The following is a 24525-nucleotide window of genomic DNA, read 5'->3' on the forward strand; positions in this document are numbered from 1 at the left end:
AAAACCAAGAAAAACATTCCATGCTGGTAAGACTTGCTGAATCAGATTTCAGTTTTCCTTTCTTAAATAATAAAAATAAATGCAACAAATCTTTAATATACACAAGACACAAACATATGAAATAATATCAAGCCGACTATCAAAAATAGTATAAAACAGGATTAAGTACAGTAGTCAAGTCATTAAGGGTATTTAATGACTAGTAAGGGTAGTAAGGTATGATTAAAGTTTCAGGGAACTGCCACTTTTCTTAATGTAGATGTATCTGATGGATATATAAAACAGCAGCTAAAATTATAAAAATACAGAAATTATATTCTTAATGTTTGGCACTAAGGGAAAAAGGAAAAAATAAAACCCAGTCCATCGTCAAGGAGTTTACAATTCAGCTGAGGATTGAAGACACATTATGAACAGCATGATGCCGTTATCAAATGGCTACCACAGATAATAACTGGTCTGAAAATTTAGGGTAGGGTAGAAGAGACCACACTACACACTACTGGGTTTAGGAAAGATAAGAAAGGAAAGGGCAGGAGTAAAGGATCTGAATGTGTGTAGATGCGTATTGTTTAGATCAGTGATTTGCATTTACCAGCTAGTTTACAGCAATTTGGTCAAGCAAACAAAATGGGAAAAAAAGACATATACAAACATACATACATACATTTTCCATTAAACCAGTATCTGTATTGTAATTGACTTACTCTGAAATACTACTAACTGAGTAAATAGCAAAAAAAAAAAAAGGTAAATGTCAAGTAATCCAAAAGTCTGAGAACCACTGAGTCAGGCAGAGACCTTGAGAAAAGGCATTTTGAAATGTTGCTTGAATAGCATGAGCAAAACTTATATAAGCTGCATCTTATATCATACATATATTTTTTACATATATATGATATCTCATATATATAAGATAGTATAAACGGTAGAGAATTTTAAATCCAACCTAAGAGTATCCCGAAGTTTCTTCTAGCAAGGGGAATGGCATGATGAAAGTATTTTATGGGAATATTTATTTGCTAACAATGTGTAGCAATAAACCAAAAGCGAAAAAAATTATAGACAGTAGAAAAGAAGGCAGCTATATTTACTGGCTTGGAATAGGCCCAAATTAGGGTGAAAGTTGGAGAAGGCAATGGCACCCCACTCCAGTACTCTTGCCTGGAAAATCCCATGGACGGAGGAGCCTGGTAGGCTGCAGTCCATGGCGTCGCTAAGAGTCGGACACGACTGAGCGACTTCACTTTCACTTTTCACTTTCATGCATTGGAGAAGGAAATGGCAACTCACTCCAGTGTTCTTGCCTGGAGAATCCCAGGGATGGGGGAGCCTGGTGGGCTGCCGTCTATGGGGTCGCACAGAGTCGGACACGACTGAAGCGACTCAGCAGCAGCAGCAGGGTGAAAGTAATGGAAGTGACAACAAAGAAAAAGGAGAAACAATAAACCAAAACACAGATAAAAACTTTGTGACAGACTGATTAGATATTCATGGGGGCAGGATTATAATTTAGTTTTTAAGTCTGACAAATGGGGGGGGGATGGTGATATCATTGGCAAAAATAAAGGAGAAGAAGCTGGTTCAGAGAAGAAAATGATGAATGTAGTTTGAAATATGCTGATTTTGACATGCATATAGACATTAAAACAGGTAATGTTAGGTAAAGAATAGGAAATATTGTCCTGGTGTTTAATACTTTGAAGTGTAGAAATCAAGATTTGGAATTCATCCATCTGAAAGACAGGATACAAGAACACAGGATACCTACAAAGGAGAGGTAAAAATAAGCCTGAAAAGTGATGTGAAGTAAAAGTTGCTCAGTCATGTCTGACTCTTTGTGACCCTATGGACTATACAGTCCATGGAATTCTCCAGACCAGAATACTACAGTGGATAGCCTTTCCCTTCTCCAGGGGATCTTCCCAACCCAGGGATTGAACCCAGGTTGGATCCAGGTCTCCTGCATTGCAGGTGAACTCTTTACCAGCTGAGCCACAAGGGAAGACCATGAGATCACTAATCTTGGGGTTGGGGCAATATAAAGAAAGGTGAGTGACAGAAACAGAGGCAGTGTCAGAGAGTGTCTGTAAACTGTTTTATGAGGACAGAATTCACGACAAGAGGGCATTAACAATGACAAACAGGGACAGACACCACAAAGAAAAGAAATGTTTACCCAACAGTAGAAAACACGCTCTGTTTGTTTTCTTAATTAAATCAAAGCCAATCTCACATTTATAGAGCAAATTCACCTACCTGCTGGGAGGAATAAGCAGTAAATCCCACAACCTATGTTTTCATACTTGATTTCTACAAAGTGAAAGTAGGGAACCAGTGTGCCCAAATACAAATTCCTCAATCCAACTATCAAACACTTTTCCTCTAATAAAACTTAACCAGGCTCCCGTGAGACAGCACTGTGTAACTGAAAAAGCTCTGGGTGTTGAACCAAGGATCTAGTCCCTGCTCTGCTACTAATCACCTGCATGATTGTGACCTTGGACAACATTTGACCCCTCTGAGCTCCCTTTCTAAAATGTGCAAAATGACAAGGTTTACAGGGTGAACTAGGTGACCTCCTGGTCCCTCCTAGCTCTAACATTCTAGAATTCTGTGATAACACAGTCAATAACAAAGTGCTAGTTTAACAGCATTACCACATTACACTTTCATTATGATATACACATGCCAAACGACAAACAAATGCAATCTTCAACACAAACCTGATGCAGAGATAAGTAACAAAGTGCCTCAGAATAGGGTCATCGAATCCCAATGACATTTGAGATCTTCCTTCAGAGCTTTAATAATTTCTAAAATCTAATTTATTTATAAGTATTTTCTCATGACAAAACAGACTTGAAGCAACACATTAGAAGTCAGTAAAAAGGGTAAGAAATGTAAACATCAAAGGAAAAAAGTCTAAAACAGTCCTCAAATTATATTACAGATAAAAAATACTGAACACCAACATGATAATCTTGAACCTCCAAACAAGTTAAATTGGAAGATGTATCCTTTATCTGAGAAGTCAGCAAAGTGTATTTGGAAAATTCTATCCAGAAAGGTTCAAATAAAAAAGTATCTCAACGATTTCAAATGAAAAACCACTTTCGGAGTAGGAGGACGACACACCTCCTATGGAATAGTGCTCACTAAGCTGAAAATTACAGAATTACTAAAGTAGTAATTTGGGAGAATTCCCTGGAGGCCCAGTGGTTAGGACTCTGGTCTTTCACTGTGGGGGCCCAAGGTTTGATTCCTGATCCGAGAACTAAGAACCCACAAGTGGTGTGGCAAAAATAAAAGACAACAAAAAGTAATTTTTGATATTTCAAAATTATATATTAATTTTATATGCATAGAATTAAGAAAAAATATATTAAAAAGACATCCACACTATTGTGCTATATTAAACTATTAATCTTAATCTTAGATCAAAAGAAAAATACTTTCTGGTACACATTCCTTTTAATCTATATTAACAGAAATTTTCATATATAAACATTAACACTAGAGGCAATGACTAAGCAAGACCCTACTTTGTAGTACTAGAGCTCCTTTTTGGTCACTATACGAAGCCTCTCACAGCACAATATTAACCGTAGTAACAGAGAGAGCTCCAAAGGCAAATGGTGTTCAATTAGATCATTCATTCCATTTACTAAATAGCCATTTACCAGGTAATAAGATACAAAGATGGTTAAGATTCAGTTTCTGCCCCCAAAGATCTTTAATGAAAGAGAAAGACAAAGTTTGGACTCTCAAGCTTTATTAATGAGCAACTGAATTTAGATGGCTTTATAAGCCTGGCAAGGAATTAGAAAATTACTACTAAAAATAACTACTTTTCCACTCAACTATTATAGGATATTATTAATGAATAATAAAAAAAATTTGAAACATCTTAATATTATTCCATTTCATACAAATATACTTTGCTAAATTTAAAGGAAAAAAATACTTTGCTAAATTTAAAGGAAAAAATGAAATACTAAAATATAAAATATTAGAATACTAAAATTAATGTGACTGTACAAAATACTAAAATTTAATGTGACTATATGGCTAACTCAATCAAAGTAAAATACTCCTATAGAAAAAAAGAATGGGAAAAAGTTTAAAATTAAAACAAAACAGGGTAATTTCCAAAGAAAACATAAAATTAAAACCTTTAGCATGGGAAGGTTACCTAAGAGATCTAACCCGAGGCTTCTCAACCTCAGCACCATTGACATTTTGTGCCAGGTAACTTTTTACTGTAGAGAACTGTTCTAGTAGCATTCTATATAGTTGTGATAACCTAAATCTCTCTACAGACATTATGAAATGTCTCCTTTGGGGCAAAATAGCGCTTCCCATCCACCCTACCACTATTGAGAACCATCGATTTAATTCTCTTATCAACAGAAAACTGAAGCCTCAAAATGTTTAATTGTTCAATCCAAGATTCCACAAATAGTAGCCAAGACTTGAATCCAAGTATCTCAGATAACTCCTAGTAGACTGATTTTTCTACCATATTGCAAAAGCTAAAACCAATTAAGAACTAAAATACAATCAGATAATGGTCCAAAAATATATTCTATCAGATACATATACATGAGATATATTTCAGATAATCACTAAGCAAAATTCAGACATTCAAAGTACAAGAAAAGTTTATAGACTTGCAAAAAAATTTTTTTCACTAATGTCACTTCTCCGTTCCAACAAATTGAATAATAATGTATCTACTTTCTCATTGTAAAACTTCAAATACAACTATGATTTGAAATCTGCTATTAATGTCCATTCTATCGAAGGTAAATATCACTAATAAAAAGGATAATGGGCAAAGTTCCACTAACTACTGGTAGTCACCAGGCAGAATGAAAAATTAATTCTCTGTTCTATTTAAATAGACATATGAACACTAGAAATCAAAAGGAAAGGCATTTAAATACCTGACTGAATAATTAGTATCCGCCAAGAGTTTTTGAAAACCAGCAATAATTTAAGTCAAATGAAAATCCAATAAGCAAAACAAGAAATATCCTGATGGACCAGATGATGGTATAAGAAAACTACCACATTCAGAAGTTCTTTTATTTTTTATCTAGAAATCTTCATTATAAAATATTTAAAAGGGAAAATATACTGATCACATTATTAGTAAACTGCTATTTCAGATAATTTAAAACTCTTAGCTGCAATAAACAAAAGCAAAACCTAAGTTTCTGATAAATCAGTCTTACCTTCCAAGGAAATACCAGGACTGACCAGAATTAGGATCTGCTTCCAAGGACTTTTGGAGATACTGAATAGCATAGCTTTCCTTGGTGGCTTTATCTCCCAGGAGATCCACAGTATGATGCATCCATCCTATAGTAAATGATTAAAAATATTTACATAAATGACTTAATTACTCTACTACTTAAAAGAATACAGAGCAGAAACAAATAAAATAATACTCTCAACCTCAGTCATAAAAAAATACTCTTTTCAGTCAATTTATTCATTTAGCTTGGCATACACACTCCTGAAATTTAGAACCATCAATTCTGTCCTAAAAAAGTTTGTCTTTAAGGTACAGTCAAAGCAATGAAGAACTTTCATTCCAGAGAAATTAAAACACTTTTAAGTATTGACTTGTCACTTAGTAGATTACAAACTGCAGTTCTATTCTTCTCTAATTTTTGTATTTGAAAAAATTTCAAGATACAAAACAAAGAATATAAGATAAATCTTATTTACTGTTTCATGTAAAACTTAATCTGCATTTAAAAATCTCTATTAACACAATGTTTACTTCCAAGGAATAAATATAAAGCCATATCATCAATGACAGTTCAGAGTAGGACACACAACATACAATCCTACCTTACTGGCACTGGCTACATATATTCACAACTCATGTAAAATAAAAATTACAATCATTTGACAGTTTTTTTTTTTTAACTCTAAGACTATAAGAAAAAGTCCATTCAAAATGCTGCAAATAAAAATGGTACAAAATGGGTAACACAAATCTTTACTAAACAAATTTAGATGGTATACATAATCTCACTTATCTGTGGAATCCAAAAAAGTCAAATACGCAGATGCAGGGAGTTGAATGGTGGTTACCAGGAGTGGTAAGATGGAGGAAATGGGGAGATGTTGGTCGAAAGAAACAAAGTTGAAGTTATGTAGGATGAGTAAATCTAGAGAACTAACATACAGCATTATGACTGGATGAGAGAATAGATTTGAGGTGCTCTCACCATAGGGAAAAAAAAGGTAACTGTGTGAGGAGATGGATATGTTGGACAGCTTGACTGCAGCAATCATTTCACTATGTACAGGTATATCAAAACATCATCTTGTACACCTTAAATAAAACTGTTATGATAAAACAAACAAACAAGCTGACCATGTAAGTAATCAAAACACTAGATCATGGAATACTAGCACATGGAATAATTTGACTTAATTTGCTAGGGAATCATATTTCAATTGTGGTTCAATTCAAGTTCACAAAATCAGCTGTTTTTCATGTATAGTTCACAGTACACAAAACAAACAAGGACCTTTATTTTCTGATATTTATTATAGTTGCTGTGCTCCAAAGAAAGAGGGCTGAGTTATCATGTTTTATGGAAATATAAGTCAATCTCACCCTTATTCATCTGTTCCTCCCTTACCTCTCCCACTATTACTACTAAGAACAGGACCTAGAGTAACAGACTCTAAAAGGAGTTGCTTAAGCAGCAGTGACAAGCAAGTAGGAAGGACTGATGTGCAGGCATAAATTAGACTCAATAAGGCTAAGTATTTTCCCTTTCAAAACCATGAAAAGTTTACCTATACATTCAGCCAAAGAGGACAGGTTTGTGTGCATTTTTGCTACTGACACATTCTTCAGTGCAGCTAAAATGCATAAAAACTTATTTATAAATAATGTGAACTAAAAAAGTTTATATTCACATTATTAGCTGAATGAGTAAGCTATCAAGGCATCACTTTTCTTTTTACCTAAGAACACAAAATGTTTTTTGCTGTACTAATAAACTTATTTTAACTTAAATATACCAATTCACATTATTTAAACTCTGCATGCAATCATTAAAAACAAATACTTGACTATAATTTTTTAAAGTATGGATAACTCATGGAAATTCTAACCAGAGATTAAACACAAAATTAAAAAATGAAAGTTTTATAGTTTTATATGAAAGCAGTGTTTTTATTTTGTATAACTGATCACATAGTATGCATTAGTATCATGAAGTGATAAAAATTTAAGCTTAAATAATTTTACAATTACATTAAAAACAGTAATGCTAACAACTATATTCCTTCATCTTCAACATGACAACAGAACTGCATGTATAGAGAATCTATACTTTAGATGTTCCACATTTCTTACCTAAAGATGTTTTAGTATTATTGACAGCGCTATGAAAGCAAGCTCACCAATCACTAAGAGACTTTAGGTAAATCACTTAACTTCATTGAGTACTAATGGTATCTGGCACCGAGAAAGCATTCAATCCCCCTCACTCGTGGTTAAGTACCAGTGTATAATTTTGAGCATTTAAAAGAAAAGTTACACTAAAGAATTGTAATAAGATTGACTGTGAGATAGACAATAATCAGCAGAAGGTGGAAATATGATAAGTTCAGATAAAGTCCATCAACTTTGGAAAAGGAAGGAAAAGAAATAGGATACGTAAGTCATGTATTTACCATCAGTGACATGTAAAAACCATAAAGCAATGTACTTATAACACACTAAGTGAATATTATTACATACCCAACTGTTGTAAGACAGTTGCTTTTACTTGTGCAGAAAGGTTTTCTGTCTGCAAAAGTTGTTCATAAGCTTCCTTTGCAGAATGATACTTCCTCTAAAAAGCAGGAAAAAAAGATTTAAAGAAAATAAATTAACATCTTTAAAGAATTAGCTCATGTTAAGTCTTATACAATACTGATATTTCAGCATATTTTAAAAAATCAACTGAAAGATGAAAGTGCATTACTGAATGTTCCTCTAACTCTAGACAGTTATGGTTAATAGGCCATGTTTCAGAGTATCTAACACCAATAAAACATTCAATACAACAAAGTATCATTAAAACATGACCTTGGAGTACTTCAAGTTGAAACCAAAGGATGTGAAATAGCATCACAACTATTCAGTAGAAACTTTATTTCAAATTTTGATCTTTCCCTAGGCTAATGATATGTGACATAATACTCTCTTGTAATGCTGGGCAGCAGTATTGAGCCACAGCTCACAGTCAGTTACAAGATTATGAGGGTAAACAATCGATACCCTTCCAACCATTCTGTATCCATACAACCATTTTATTTTTCACCTCACTTCAGTATTTAATAAGTTACATGACATACTCAACAACAACAACAAAAATAGGACCTTTAAGAATTTGTCAAATCTTAATAGTTACAAAAGCCAATGAAATCTAAGTTTAAAAGATACAATCACTGGTATATAATATATCCTATGAAAAAACTATAATACATACATGATTTTAAAGACAAACTCCTCATAACTATTGTCTAATGATGTTTATAATATTTAAGATTCCATGGGCAAAACTCTAAATGAAACCATTTACCCACAGTTCTTACCCCAAAAGTACTAATACGACTGAAACCCATTATTGCTACAGTCCGAAAGCTGAACACAACTCCTCCCCATCCCTCCAAAAGGGGGAAAGTCAACAAGAGAAAACTTCATAAATATTATTTTTAGAAAACACTTGGCAGAACAATGGATTAAAGTGGCTTTCATTCATATCACTGATAGGACATAGCTGGCTGAGCAAACAAACCTTTCTCCCCCCAAAAAGTAGAGACATAAAACTAGCTGTGTGAGCCTCAGGCAAATCACTTGAACAATGATTCAACATCCATACAACAGATGTAATGCCTGATCTTTCTATCTAGAGTTCTTCTTAGGATTAAATGAGATAAAGAGCTATGGAAATGAGGAGCTCTATGAATACAGTATGTCAGCACGGGGAAGAATTGCAAGAACGTCCATTGAGATTAATAGTTATTACATAAACTTTTATTCATCAGGTATATGACTTCCCTTTAAACATTAACCTGATCTGAAAAAATAAATTAGTTAGTGAAGGATAATGATCAGTTATTCAACTCAGTTCCTTCAACTGGTAAGTATTTGTTGAATACCTAACACATAACAGAAATTGCTGGGACTACAGGCAAGAATACAGATATGAGAACAAAACTTACTGTACTGTGTACAATAACAATATTGTACACAGTTATTTCCTAGAAGCAGACAAGCTTAGGGTACTAGCAGATTGGGCAGAAAATGCAGAGACAAGCAGACAACTTCACAAAGACCTTCCTAAACCATGTTAAAAGACTGCAGACTATATCCTAAGACAATGGGCTACCACTGAAATGAGTTCAAGCAATATAATCAAATTTATATTTTAGGAAGATCACTTTCTGGAATTACCTCAACAAATGCTAAAAGATACTTCCAAACACTAGTAATAATGATAATATTAATAATAATAAACCATCATACCTGAAAAACTGGATGGAGTATACTGAGAAACCAAGTTTTATTTCTACCTCATACTATATACAAAACTGGCACCCACATTAAAGACCTAAATATGAAATGCATTAGTATATAACTAAAAGAAGAAAATGGATAATATTTCCTTGAGATGGGAAAAAATTTATTCGACTTGGCAAAAACCACATAGATCAGGAGGAGGAAGGATCTGACTTGAAACACATAAGGAGAAAAATAGGCAATGGACATAAAAACCAACATGTAAAAGGTGAAAAACATGTAAAGTATAAACCTTGAGAAATCAGAAAATGCAAATTTAAATGAAATACTAGCTTCTACCAATTAGACTGGCAAACATAAAGTTGGGTAGTTCTTAGCATTGTGGGGATATAAAGGGAAATACTCATGCCTTGCTGAAGGGGATTTACTCATGGAACTAGGTGTGTAAATATGCTACAATCTAAACATCTCATTCTTGGGATATATCTATACACCAAAGGAACCTTCCCTAAATGGTACTATTTGTAGTATCCAGGAGATGGACAACTAGGTCTATCTCACTAGGTGAGTGGAAATGTAAAATATGATGGATGTTTACAGTAGAACATTAAGTAGCGATCAAAAGTAGTATACAAAAGCAACACGAGTTTATACGTAAAGGTATTTAGTAAAGTTTTGCCTCTGGTAATGCTGTAGTAACATTTCACAGACAGCATTAAATTCTGGATAAAATACAAAGGTCAACTATCTATCAGAAAGCACTGAAAAGAAAACAAAATTAGGCAAAACCAGAGAAGTTAAGACTTAGAGGAATGGAATGGCACTGGTTCAGTAACCCCATTTTTCCAGGATGTTGACCTGAAGGCAGGCCCCAACTTGTATCTGATTGGCTAGACCTCAAACAGAAATCAGCAATCTTACCAGCTTGAAAAATAAGAGGGAAGACTTTGAAGCTATCACAAGAGCTAAAAGTCAGTGAAGAAGAAACAATCCCAGAAAAGAGAGAGAGAGAATATCAACTTCTGCAATTAAACTGCTCAAATTCCTGGTTGACCACTGAACTACACAGGAACACAACAGACATCCAGCAGCCTAAAAGAACTAAAGAGAGATTTAGCTGCTGTCCACCACAGGGATGGCAAAGTTTAGTAGTGTGACTTGAGAAAAGTTAAAACTGCCTAATAAAACAAAAAATCAATTTCAGAAAAATATAACAAAGTCACTCTTCACACAACACATTATTCATGATACCCAGGATAAAATTACCAGGATTGTAAGAATCAGGAAATTTTTACTCATGTTCAAAAGAAAAAGAAATCAATGAAAATCAGCCATGAAATGACTCAGATGTTGCAATTTGCAAATAATTTAAAAGCAGCTATTTTAAAGAAGTTCACAAATGAAAAAGAAAACAACCAATAAGGAATGGACAAAAAAAGCCAAAGCACAGAAAAATAAAAGACAAACAAAAGGAAATTCTCGAACTGAAAAATACAAATTTGAAATTTAAAAAAAAGAAAAAAGTCACTGAAGGACTGACTAGCAGATTTAAGACTTTAGAAAAATCAACAAATTTGAAAAGAGGCTGGCAGAAAGTATCCAGACTGAAGCAAAACAGACAAAAGAGAAGGAAAAAAAAAAAAGAGCCATCCAAGATGTACAAGACAATAACAAAATATCTACCATACCCATAACAGGAGTCCAAGAAGGGCAGAAAGAATGGGGCAGAGAAAATATGGACAATATAATGGCTGAGAACTTTTCAGAATGGATGAAATTAAATCCCATATCTAAAAGACCAGGAAAAACACTGGTAAAACCAGAAAGGAAAAACCAATACCTAAGTACATCATAGTCAGATACTTAAGAACCAAATGTAAAAAGAACCCTGAAAACAGCCAGAGAAAAACCACAAAATACAAAGGATACAACAAGAATGATAGTCAACTTTATGTAATCATATCAGTAATCAAATTAAATATAAATGGACTAGATATTCAAACAAAGAACAATAGAGACCGACAGAACAGATTACAAAAGTGAAAGAAAGCCATAAACATAAGAACTGTAAGATTTGCACTTTTTCCTATAAGGACTCAAATAGACTGAAATAAAAGGGTGGAAAACACACGATGTAAACTCTAAATATTAGAAAGCTGAAGTGATTACATTCAGATCACATTAAGAAGGCTTCAAGACAGAGCACTGCCAGAGATAAAGAGGAATATCTCATAGTGATAAAGGACGTATCAGGATGACATAACAACAACGCTTTTAAAAAAATGAGAAGACTGACAGATTTAATGCTGATAAAATACTATTTGTCTATAAAGTTTATTCCAATTTCACCAACTGTCCCACTTTTCTGGTCCAGGATCTAATTCAAAGTCCCACACTGTGTTCAGTTAGCGTGTGTCTTCACCATCTGCTAACCTGACACTCAGTCTCTGACTTTTCATTACCTTGATATTTCAAGTACTAGCTCATTATTTTGAAGAATGTACCTTTCAAACTAGTAAGTACCTTGTGGAAAGATATTCATCATTTCTCATACATTAATTAAAATTCCACAGGAAGAAAGAGGTGTCCCCTTTCCATTTATTTATTAAATTATTCATTTATAGCAATATGAGCTAATATATTTTATTCTGTACTGTACACCATTATGATGATTATTTGTTCCTAAACTTGTGTCCAATTTGGTGATTAGAAACCCTATTCCACTCAAGTTGGCGCCTGAATCTTTTCACACGCCTCATCATTTTTTGAGCGCTCCCTTACTTTTTGGCAGGACTTCCCTGGTGGCTCAGACGGTAAAGCGTCTGTCTACAATGTGAGAGACCTGGGTTTGATCCCTGGGTTGGGAAGATTCCTTGGAGAAGGAAATGGCAACCCACTCCAGTACTCTTGTCTTGAAAATCCCGTGGACAGAGGAGCTTGGTGCAGGCTACTATCCATGGGGTCGCAAAGAGTCGGGCACGACTGAGCAACTTCACTTTCACCTACTTTTTGGCACCATGAAATATTCCAGGGCTCATCTTGTAGGTTCCCTCCCTAAGCTCTGGAATCACACACTTCTCCCCAAGAACTCTTGATTTCTTTTACTGAAGAATCAAACTTAGAAACAAAGATCTGGATGCTAGAACATTCACTGCTGTGGAGGGGGGCACTCACAGCAAACAGAGCTGGGAAATATATTAATGTATACACAACACATACATACATACTCTTCCATTGTATCTATCTCTACTCAACTCTTAATTTCCGTAAATAACCGTATGTTTAGTTTTTACTCCACTTCCAATCCAATAATACAGAGTTCAGTCTAGCCTTTCTTCTTCTTACCTGTATGTTCTCTGACAGTGAAAACCTAGTCCTCATTATTCACAATACATTTACTTAGGGATAAGCAATATCCTTATTGCCAAATTCAAATTCCCTACTGAAGAAAGTAGGGAAAACCACTAGACCATTCAGTTCAGTTGTTCAGTTGTGTCTGACTCTTTTCGACCCCATGAAGGCAGCATGCCTGGCCTCCCTGACAATCACCAACTCTCGGAGTCCACCCCCTTACGACTATACAGTGGAAGTGACAAGTATATTCAAGGGATTATATCTGGTAGACAGAGTGCCTGAAAGAACTATGGACTTGAGGTTCAAGACGCTGTACAAGAGGCAGTGATCAAGACCACTCCCAAGAAAAAGAAATGCAAAAAGGCCAAACAGTTGTCTGAGGAGGCCTTACAAAATAGCTGAGAAAAGAAGGGAAAGCAGAAAAGGAAAGATATACCCATTTGAATGCAGAGTTCCAAAGAATAGCAAGGAGAGATAAGAAAGCCTTCCTCAGTAATCAATGAAAAGAAATAGAGGAAAATAATAGAATGGGAAAGACTAGAGATCTCTTCAAGAAAATTAGAGATACCAAGGGAACATTTCATGCAAAGATGGGCACAATACAGGGCAGATTTGGTATGAACCTAATAGAAGCAGAAAACATTAAGAAGAGGTGGCAAGAATACACAGAAAAACTATACAAAAAAGATCTTCATGACCCACATGACCCAGATAACAACAATGGTGTGATTACTCACCTAGAGCCAGACACCCTGGAATGCCAAGTCAAGTGGGCCTTAGGAAGCAACAATATGAACGAAGCTAGTGGAGGTGATGGAATTCCAGTTGAGCTATTTCAAATCCTAAAAGATGATGCTGGGAAAGTGCTGCACTCAATATGTCAGCAAATTTGGAAAACTCAGCAGTGGCCACAGGACTGGAAAAGGTCAGTTTTCATTCCAATCCCAAAGAAAGGCAATGCCAAAGAATGCTCAAACTACCACACAATTACACTCATCTCACATGCTAACAAAATGATGCTCAAAACTCTCCAAGCCAGGCTTCAACAGTATGTGAACCGTGAACTTCCAGATGTTCAAGCTGGATTTAGAAAAGGCAGAGGAACCAGGGATCAAATTGCCAATATCCATTGGATCATCGAAAAAGCAAGAGAGTTCCAGAAAAACATCTATTTCTGCTTTATTGACTATGCCAAAGCCTTTGACTGTGTGCAGCACAACAAACTCTGGAAAATTCTTCAAGAGATGGGCATACCAGACCATCTGACCTGCCTCCTGAGAAATCTGTACGCAGGTCAAGAAGCAACAGTTAGAATTGGATATGGAACAACAGACTGGTTCCAAATCAGGAAAGAAGTACATCAAGGCTGTATATTGTCACCCTGCTTAATTTAACTTATATGCAGAGTACATCATGTGAAATGCTGGGCTGCAGGAAGCACAAGCTGGAATCAAGACTGCTGGGAGAAATATCAATAACCTTAGATATGCAGAAGACACCACCCTTACGGCAAAAAGCAAAGAACTAAAGAGTCTTTTGATGGCATAAAAGAGGAGACTGAAGAAGTTGGCTTAAAGATCAACATTCAGAAAACTAAGATCATGGCATCCGGTCCCATCACTTCATGGCAAACAGATGGGGAAACAATGGAAACAGTGAGAGACTTTATTTTGGGGGGCTCCAAAATCCCTAAAGATGGTGACTGCAGGCATGAAATTAAAAGACGCTTGCTCCTTAGAAGAAACGCTATGACCAATCTAGACAGCATATTAAAAATCAGAGACATTACTTTGCCAACAAAGGTCTAATCAAAACTATGGTTTTCCAGTCGTCATGTGTAGATGTGAGAGTTGGACTATAAAGAAAGCTGAGAGCCAAAGAATTAATGCTTTTGAACTGTGGTGTTGGAGAAGACTCTTGAGAGTCCCTTGGACAGAAAGGAGATCCAACCAGTCAATCCTAAGGGAAATCAGTCCTGATGCTGAAGCTATACTTTGGCCACCGGATGTGAAGAACTGACTCATTTGAAAAGACCCTGATGTTGGGCAAGATTGAAGGCGGGAGGAGAAGGGGACGACAGAGAATGAGATGGTTGGATGGCATTACCGACCTGATGGACATGAGTCTGAGTAAGTTCCAAGAGTTGGTGATGGATAGGGAAGCCTGGAGTGCTACAGTCCATGGGGTCGCAAAGAGTTGGACATGAATGAGCAACTGAACTGAACTGAATATTTACATAAAAGTTACAGAATTTCCATCCATATCCCTGTGAGAAAGTAACTGTAGTGGAAGATTTGTTTACAGTTCTTTTGTCTCTAGCATCTATGATGATGATTTGCTTTTACCTTTAGCTCTATTATTACAAAGCATGATATTAACATATTTCCTAATATTCAATCAACTTTGTATTCTCTGAATGAATACCACTTGCTCATAGTGTATTTGTTTCATGAGGTAATAGATTGTTTGCTAATATTTTATTTAGTATTTTTATACCAACATTCATCAGTGATAACAGTGTGTACATTCATTCTTTTTTGTAGTGTATCAGGTTTAAGTATCAATGTTATATATGTTATATATACTTTCATCAAAAATGAATGAGGGAAAACAGTGTGAAAGTTCTTCAGAAATTTTAACAGAATTACCATATAACTCAGTAATTCTACTTCTGAGTATATATCCAAAAAAAGGAAGAAAAAATGAAAGCTGGAACAAAAACAGATATTTGCACACTCATGTTCATAGCAACAATATTCATAACAGCCAAAAGCTGGAAATCAACTGACAGATGAATGGATAAACCAAATGTGGTGTATACATACAATGAAATATTACTCAGCCTTAAAAAGGAATGGAATTCTGGCACATGCTATAGTATACACAAACCTTAAAGACATTATGCTAAGCGAAATAAGCCAGACACAAAAAGACAAATACTGTACCATTCCACTTACATGAGGTACCTAGAATAGTCAAAACTCATAGAGACAAAAAGTGGAATAGTGGTTGCTAGGGGCTGTAGGGAGGGAGGAATGAGGAATTATTCTTTATTGGGTTCAGAGGTTCAGCTTGGGAAGATGATGAAGTTTTAGAGAAGGACAATGGAGACAGTTGCACAATAAAGTGAATGTACTTAATACCATTGAACAAATGGTTAAAATGGGAAAATTTATGTCATGTATATTTCACAATAAAATAAAAAAGACATCAAAGAACTATGGTCATATAAGTGATTTTTAGAATCAGACTTTTGTTTCTATTATATCTCAAAAATACACAACAGAATCAGTAAGTGCAGAAAGGACTTTATGATCAAATACATGTCTCTCAAGGTCAAACAGAAAGCTATTTATAAGCCCCCGACTATTCTGTTCAAAAAAAGGAGAAAGAAATTAGAAAGTTTTTCTCCTTTTCTAATGTTCTGGAACAATCTACAGAGTACTAGAATTATCTGGTCTTTGAAGGTTTGGTAGAATTCCCCTGTAAAACCAACTGGGCATGGTACTTTCTGCATGGCATTACTTTTCTCTTTTTATGAAAAATGGCTTTTTATAACTTTTCTAACTCTAATGAGGTTAATTTTGCTAGTCTGTACTTCCCTGGGAAATAGTCTACTTCATTTAAGTTTTGAAATCCATCCACATAGAGGTCTGCTAAGTAGTCTCATATGATTATTCTAATTTCTTCTGTACCCATGGTCATCTTATTTTGTGTATCTGTGGTTTATCTCGTTTATCCACTTAATCAAGTTAGTCTGTGATTTATCTATTATTAATTTTTTCTAGAATAAAAAGATTTTGACTTCATTTAATTAGATCTACCATTTTTCTCTTTGAATACCATTAATTCCTTTAAAAAAAAATCTTTCTTCCTCACAATATTGTTTTCCTTACATTGATTTTTGTTTTGTTAACACATTTCCTTACACCAAACTAACTTTGAATTCATGGAATAAACCCTAGGCAATCAGGACATACTTACTGCACCTTTAAACTTGAGCTTAAATTTTTCTTTCTTTAGAATTTTTGGATTCCTATAATATGAAAAAATGAAACCAGTCTATAGTGTGTCAGGAATAACTATGGCTGGATAGTTAGAAGGCAAGGTTAACAATGAAACTAGTAATTCTTACCAACAGTGTTATTCATTATAACATTATTTATAACTGTCTCTCACAGGAGAATACTTATATTAGTTACACTACATCTCTGCAAAGGGATGTCATGTAAATCAACACGTATTAATAGGGAATGATTTCCAAAATATAATACTAAGTTTAAAAAATAAACCAATTTAAACAAGATCAAGAGAGAACATACATAATGGGCTATTATTTCAATAAATATGTTCAAACATACATATAGATTTGCTTATATATACAAGTTTCTCTGGAAGGATATAAAAACACTGATAATGGTAGTTGGTAGCTTTTGGCAGGAGAAGGCAATGGCAACCCACTCCAGTACTCCTGCCTAGAAAATGGACAGAGGAAATGAAAATGCTCCTCCTGCCATGGACAGAGGAGCCTGGTGGGCTGCAGTCCATGGGGTCACTAAGGGTCGGGCACGACTGAGCGACTTCACTCTCACTTTTCACTTTCATGCATTGGAGGAGGAAATGGCAACCCACTCCAGTGTTCTTGCCTGGAGAATCCCAGGGACAGCGGGGCCTGGTGGGCTGCCGTCTATGGGGTCACACAGAGTCGGACACGACTGAAGCGACTTAGCAGCAGCAGCTTTTAGCAGGGGACTAGATGGCCAGGGAAAAAGAGTGAGAAGGATACTTCACTGTGTATTCTTTCAGGCACTTTCATTTTGGATTATCTATTCAAAACTAAGTAACACTAATAACAAAATTAAAAGGGAGAAATCCTTTACCTTTAAGTTTATTTAGAATTTAGATGGTGACCTATTCATTTCATAAATAATCAAGAAAAATAAATGAAAGCCATTAATACTATTAGGAAAAAATGGTACTGTGGGGGGAGGGGGTCCTCAGCTAATAAAATGAGAAAGATAAATTAAATAAATGATATAAATATCTAAGAGTAAATCGTAATAATTAAAAGATGTTTGTTCCTTGGAAGGAAAGCTATGAAAAATGTAGACAGTGTAATTAAAAGCAGAGACCTCACTTTGCCAACAAAGGTCCGTATAGTAAAAACTTTGGTTTTTCCAGTAGCCATGTACAGATGTGTGAGAGCTGGACCATAATGAAATCTGGCACCGAAAAATTGATGCTTTCAAACTGTGGTGCTTCAGAGTCCCTTGGACTGCAAGGAGACCAAATCAGTCCATCCTAAAGGAAATCAACCCTGAATATTATTGGAAGGACTGATGCTGAAGCAGAAGCCCCAATACTTGGACCACCTGATGTGAAGAGCTGACTCACTGGAAAAGACCCTAATGCTGGGAAAGATTGAAGGAAAGAGGAAAAGGGGGCAACCAGAGGATGAGATGGTTGGATGGCATCACCAACTCAATGGACACAAGTTTGCGCAAACTCCAAGAGATGGTGAAGGACAGGGAAGCCTGGTGTGCTGCAGTCCTTGGTGTCACAGAGAGTCCGATACAACTTAGTGACTAAACAACGACAAGGATGAAAACAAGTGTCTGTCTACAGATGGGATTGAGAAAATGTGGTATATAATTACAATGGAATGGTATTTCACCCTTAAAAATAGAAGGAAATCTTGTCATTTGTGACAGCGTGGATAAACCTGGAGGGAATTATGGTAAGTGAAAAAAACCAGACAATGAAAGATAAATGCTATACAGTATCACTTCTGTGTGCATTCTTTTTAAAAAGCGGTGAGGTGGGGGCTTGATCTTCTAGAAGAGGGGATATGCAAGGGTCGACAGGAAGTGAGAGAAGAAAAAGGAAGAGGTCGGTAAAAGGATACAAACTTTTATTTATAAGATAAATAAGGTCTGAGGATCAAACATATAATATGATGACTATTGCTGATAACAATGTATTGTACAAGTGAAGTTTGTGAAGAGAACTAAAATGTTCTCAATGCTCCACTTTGAAGACGTGAGGTGACGGGTGTGTTAATAATTCAGTGGGGGGAAATCATACATATATCAAATCATCACATTGTACACCTCAGATAGGTAGGTAAGTCTTTTTGTTTTCCTTAATTTTTCACCTGAAAATAAAAATCCTTGTTATAAGTACTGAAGTGAAGAAGATTTTTCAATCCTTTCATATGCTTATAGTGTCAGCTTCTTATCATCTAATAATTACATACTCTGCCTAGCACGCATTTTTTCGGTTTGTTTTGTTTAATCTTAATGGGCACTAAAATTTATCAAATGAAAGAATCAGTGGGGAAAGGGCCCTGTCCCCACATTACCTTCATAAAATTCAAAACAATACCAACAGACAACCTACCAGAAACAATGAAAACCAGAGGACAATGGAATGTAAATTTTAAAGTGGTCATACAAAATAATAAAATAGAATTCCATCTCCAGCCAAAAAACACTCATTAAAAAGAATGGTTAGATAACATCTGTTTTACCTAATCACTAAGAGCTATGAAAGCTGGGGGAAAAAAATCAGAGCCCATCTTTTAGAAGGCAGCAGAGATCTCCTGAGGCAATGAAAGCAGGAGCTAATACTCCAGAGAAAGAACTTTGGAGAAACAGCTTATGTCTATAGCTGCTTTGACCCTGGGGCCTTGACTGATTCAGCAGTTGACAAGGAGGCAGTGATTAGCAACGGCAGGTAAAGACTCTGCTCCACAACATGCACAAGATTCTCAAATGCACCCTCTCAAGCTGGATGAAATCCCTAGATTAGTAGAGTATCCAAACTTGAGTGTGCATCAATTCTGACTCAGTAGACACAGACACACCTGTGTGCATGTACGCAAGGAGGGTGGGGGGAGAAACCACAGCAGAAGGAGGCGTCCAGCAATCAGATGTTAATTTTTTTTTTTAGACCACCTCATGGTGGCTCTGAAACAAAACAGACCTTAGAAATTATCTAGAAATATAACAGTACTTTATTTTCCTAAAAAGCTGTTATAAACTGGGTAAACTATGATTATAGCAGGAAACGGCAACCCACTCCAGTATTTTTGTCTGGAAAATCCCATGGACAGAGGAGCCTGGTGGGCTACAGTCCATGGCGTTACAAAGAATCGGACATGACTGAGCAAAGCACAACAGCAGCAAACTATGACTACCTAATATTTAGCCTCATACCAACTTACGCTTGATTTTCCATACCACTGCCTGTGCTGTGCTTAGTTGCTCAGTCGTGTCCGACTCTTTGTAGCCCCATGGACTGTAGCCTATCAGGCTCCTCTGTCCACAGAATTCTCTAGGCAAGAATACTAGAACGGGTAGCCTATCCCTTCTTCAGGGGATCTTCCCAACTCAGGAATCGAACCCAGGTCTCCTACATTGCAGGCGTATTCTTTACCGACTGAGCCACCAGGGAACTCCAAGAATACTGGAGTTGGTAGCCTATTCCTTCTCTGGGGGATCTTCCCAACCAGGAATTGAACCGGGCTCTCCTGCATTGCAGGTGGATTCTTTACCAGCTGAGCTACTAGGGAAGCCCATACCAAAACTGCTTACCTAGACTAAATGATTATGTGTTATACCCTATATCATGTAACTAAGCAAATTCTGCCATATATAAAAATATGTTCTAAAACAGCTTTTTAAATATAGCAGCCAGGGCTTCCCTGGTGGTCCAGTGATTAAGACTCTGCACTTCCACTGCAGGGTGCACAGGTTCCATCCCTGGTCAGGGAACTAAGATCTGACATGCCTTGCAGCACAGCCAAAAAAAAAATTAAATATAGCAGCCATAAAAGTACTGGTAATGACATCAAGAGGTTACTAATAGGCTTTTCAAATGGTGATATATGGAAGGGATATTTCAATCTTAATAAAAAGTGAAACTAAGAACAATGCATTGTAACAACCATCTATAACATTCTGAAAAGAAACCTAGGCATTTCACATCAAGAATATGAGAAAGCTTCTCAAATACAGCCATTTAAGGCTGCAGATAGTTTGAGTTTAATGAGTTCTTTGTACACAATAAGAACTCTGTGTAATAACTGTAACATGAATGCAAAATCTTGACCACATTTAATTAGTATTATGTAAGAAGTAGTGCCCAGAACTTCATTAAATTATCTGTGTATCTGATTCCACTTAAAATGGTATGAGTGTTTTAAAGTAAGCTAAGTTAAAACACTTACCTGGGTTTCATATAAGTGGGCAATGTGAAATTGAACTGCAAAGATGAGAAAATAAGTCAACAACTGTATTACAGTAGTGTCTGGATAAATATAAGTAAGAATATAAAATGTAAAATATAAACACTATCTCTGCTGCATAGATTTAAGTAATTTCAGAACATAACTTATTCTTAATAAAATATACAAGCATACAAGAACATGATAAGAAACTACATGTATTCATTATTGGTTTATTACTAAATTTAGCCAATGTAATTATTAAAATTAACATTAAAATCTGTAGCAAGTGAGTATAAGTTCAAATGGCAACATTAAACAGATATAAAATATAACTTTTATAATCTATACATTTCACAACATGGTATTTAAAAACTGAGTTAAAACTCAAACAAGAAAGTCAGTATTTGATTAAAACAATGAAAAATACTCTTTTTAGTTATATATTTTATTACATATTTCATACTAATGTTTACAAAGATGTCATAGACAATAAGTTGCACTTCTCTGTCAGTTCTTCAAAAAAAATTTTTAAAAGGTCAAACCACTTGGAAAGCAAGAATAATAAAGAACATCAACATTAACAAGTACCTCTTGAAAATAAAAAATATACATATTTCAGCTTTTATTTTCAGCTCTTCCTGATATTGCACCACCAGAATATGAATGTTCAATGAAAGCAACAATAAATCAGGAATCAAAACTGGATTCTGGCTTACTTAAATAATGATTTTCATCCTCCAATGACAAATCGTTTTTTAAAAATGTTCGATTTACCTGGATTTCATAGTTAGATTTCAAGGAGTCTGGGAGCCTTTCAAAATTATATGCACAATATGTATCTGGATCTTTAAAAATAAGATCTAATAGCTATCATCAAGCTCTCATTGGTATCATAAACTTAACTCTCACACTAACTCCCATAACTGTAAGATTCACCTGAGATGCTAGTTAAAAACAGAGATCCCTGAGATTGTATTCAGTGAGCCTGGGGCAAGACCCGGAAAGGTACCTTTTTATTTAGTTCTGGGATTAACAAAGGATTTTGACACCTGTTCCCTAGAGCAGCACCTGAGAATAAGTAAATATGCATAAAATCCAAAACAAGATATATAATGAATTTTAAAATCAAACATTTTTGGATCGAAAGTACTGCCCTCTTCATACATAATCATTAAATATCATAAGCAGAGATGAGACAAAATAAAAATATCATTTTTAAAAGATGAAAATCAACTTTTTGTGAAAAGTACATCATAATAATAAAAAAAGTTCTACAGATATAAATATCCTCTCCCTTTACCTGTATCTGTTAAGTGGTTTTCTTATTTCCTAGTCCCCCTTTTCAACACAGCTCTCTTTGAGAGGTCTAGTCCAAATCTCACCTGACTACATCATTAGAGAATGAGGAAGAGATGGAAAATGTATTTTCATCCCCCCTCCTCCCCGCCCCCGTCTTCTTACTCCTCTAAGAAAGGTGACATGGAAAAAAAGATTAGTAGCAGTAAGGTAGCATTCTATTTCCATCCCAAAGTTCCTCCAGGCTCAATAAGGGCTTTCCTATACTAGAAGTTACTAAATCCAGTATCATCTTTTGTGGTGTGAAAATCAATTTATATTTAAATTCTTAAAAGTCCTCTTCAAAGTGGAAGATAACTATAAAGATAAGAAAAAGCTCCACTTGGCAAGTCTCAATTAGAGGTAGAAATTTAACAAATATTGCCATAAAAGGTTCTGAAATTAAACTTTATTCAGAAATTAAGACATTATTTTTAGAATTAATTAAATCTAGAAGAAACAATTTTATCCCAAGGGGCAATCGTATAAGTCTCTCATCACCATGATTCTACTTTTCAAAGCACAAAGTCCAATTAACCCCTCTTAAAGGCTCTGGAAGCGGCAAGTCTATGTGTTTTTCTAATGCATAAATGAACTGTGCAATAAAACAGAAATCTCTTACAGACTTTAAAAGCTCACTTCACTTTCTAAAATCTTCGGACCTTTGTAGTATGGAGTAGTAGTAACATGGATTTCAAAAAATAGTCAAGTCTGTGGCTTACCTAAATAGGTAATGATATTAAAAAATCCAGAGAAGTTTTTACAAAGATGATAAAGAGTCTGGTATTTATATAGTAATAATGTGTACCCAAAGCGAGTATTCTATATTTGAGAGTGCTCTGTGAGACACCAGCCTTTATGATCATGGTTATCAAGTAGTTATGAAGTTATATAGTTAAAAATAAACTACCCACATCAACTGAACTATAATGGTGTAATGTCTCTAAATAAAGCACATGCCTTCCATTAGAGTGACAAACCTTTCAGCACTCAAAGTTCTGAGTCTGGGGAAATCCCTCAGTCCTGTGTAAAGCAGGACACTGGTCATTCCTCCTTATTTCCTTTCTCAGCAATCAAGAGAAAGAGAGCTGTGGTAAGCTCAAAAATGTATTCATGATTGTTAGAACTGTCCTCTACAAATTCCACAACAAATATCTGCCCTCTGGTACTCATTTTACAGAGGTGTTTCCCTCTTAGGCGCAATGATCTACAAGTAAGATTTCAGCTCAAGTAGAATAAAATAAGGATTTACAAAAATATTTAGTTTGAAAGTTATGAAACGTCCCTCAAAAGTTATCATTCAAACTAACAAGTATGAATGAAAGTTAGTTTCTAGGCACTAGACACAATCAATTAAATGAAAATCAGATTTTTCCTATAATTTTAAAAGGATTTTAGGGGTTTATATTTTAGATGGTTTATATAACTTGGATGTAAAATTAAGGATACAAAAATAAGTTAAAAAAAAAAGAACACTTCATAAATTAATATATTAATGAGTTAAATCCTTTTTCTCATTTAACCTCATCTTAGAAGTGAAAACAGTGCTGCATTTGTTACCTTTCCACCATTTGTTCTGGAAATACACTGATCAGTACTAAATCCTAAGTTTCATTTAAAGAAAACAGAATTCTTTTAAGTTTTCTCAGAAAATTGCATTTAGTAGAATTATAAGACAATTAGTCTGGTCTAGATAATGATTTAATCGGAACAACAGAGGATGAGATGGCTGGATGGCATCGCTGACTCGATGGACGTGAGTCTCAGTGAACTCCAGGAGTTGGTGATGGACAGGGAGGCCTGGCGTGCTGCGATTTATGGGGTCGCAAAGAGTCGGACACGACTGAGCGACTGATCTGATATGATATCTTATTTCATCTTATATGCAAGTTATATTCAAATTTCTACAGTTTTTTCACTGAGTCAATCATTTGGAGGCATTTTTACCACTATGACTACTAACTCTTCACTAAACTCCTTTCTATATGCTTAAAAAAAATGAAGTCGCTTATAGCAAACTACTGACTTTGTAAAATCTAGAATCTTTTATCTGAAATTT

At 35.2% G+C, this 24525-nt stretch overlaps 1 protein-coding gene across 8 annotated transcripts in view; it reads right to left on the minus strand.

The window, feature by feature from the left end:
* Positions 1–24525, minus strand: part of KDM6A (lysine demethylase 6A) — a 179563-nt gene that overhangs the window by 49561 nt on the left and 105477 nt on the right. For all 8 annotated transcript variants that reach the window (XM_024987737.2, XM_024987736.2, XM_024987732.2 and 5 more), the window contains exons 8-10: positions 21132–21166; positions 7781–7874; positions 5241–5367 (exon numbers count right to left, since the gene is read on the minus strand). In XM_024987737.2, coding sequence (XP_024843505.1) covers positions 5241–5367; positions 7781–7874; positions 21132–21166 — 256 coding nt within the window. The remainder of the gene's footprint in view (positions 1–5240; positions 5368–7780; positions 7875–21131; positions 21167–24525) is intronic.

The sequence above is a fragment of the Bos taurus genome, chromosome X, assembly GCF_002263795.3.
Source record: "Bos taurus isolate L1 Dominette 01449 registration number 42190680 breed Hereford chromosome X, ARS-UCD2.0, whole genome shotgun sequence".
Taxonomy (NCBI): domain Eukaryota; kingdom Metazoa; phylum Chordata; class Mammalia; order Artiodactyla; family Bovidae; genus Bos; species Bos taurus.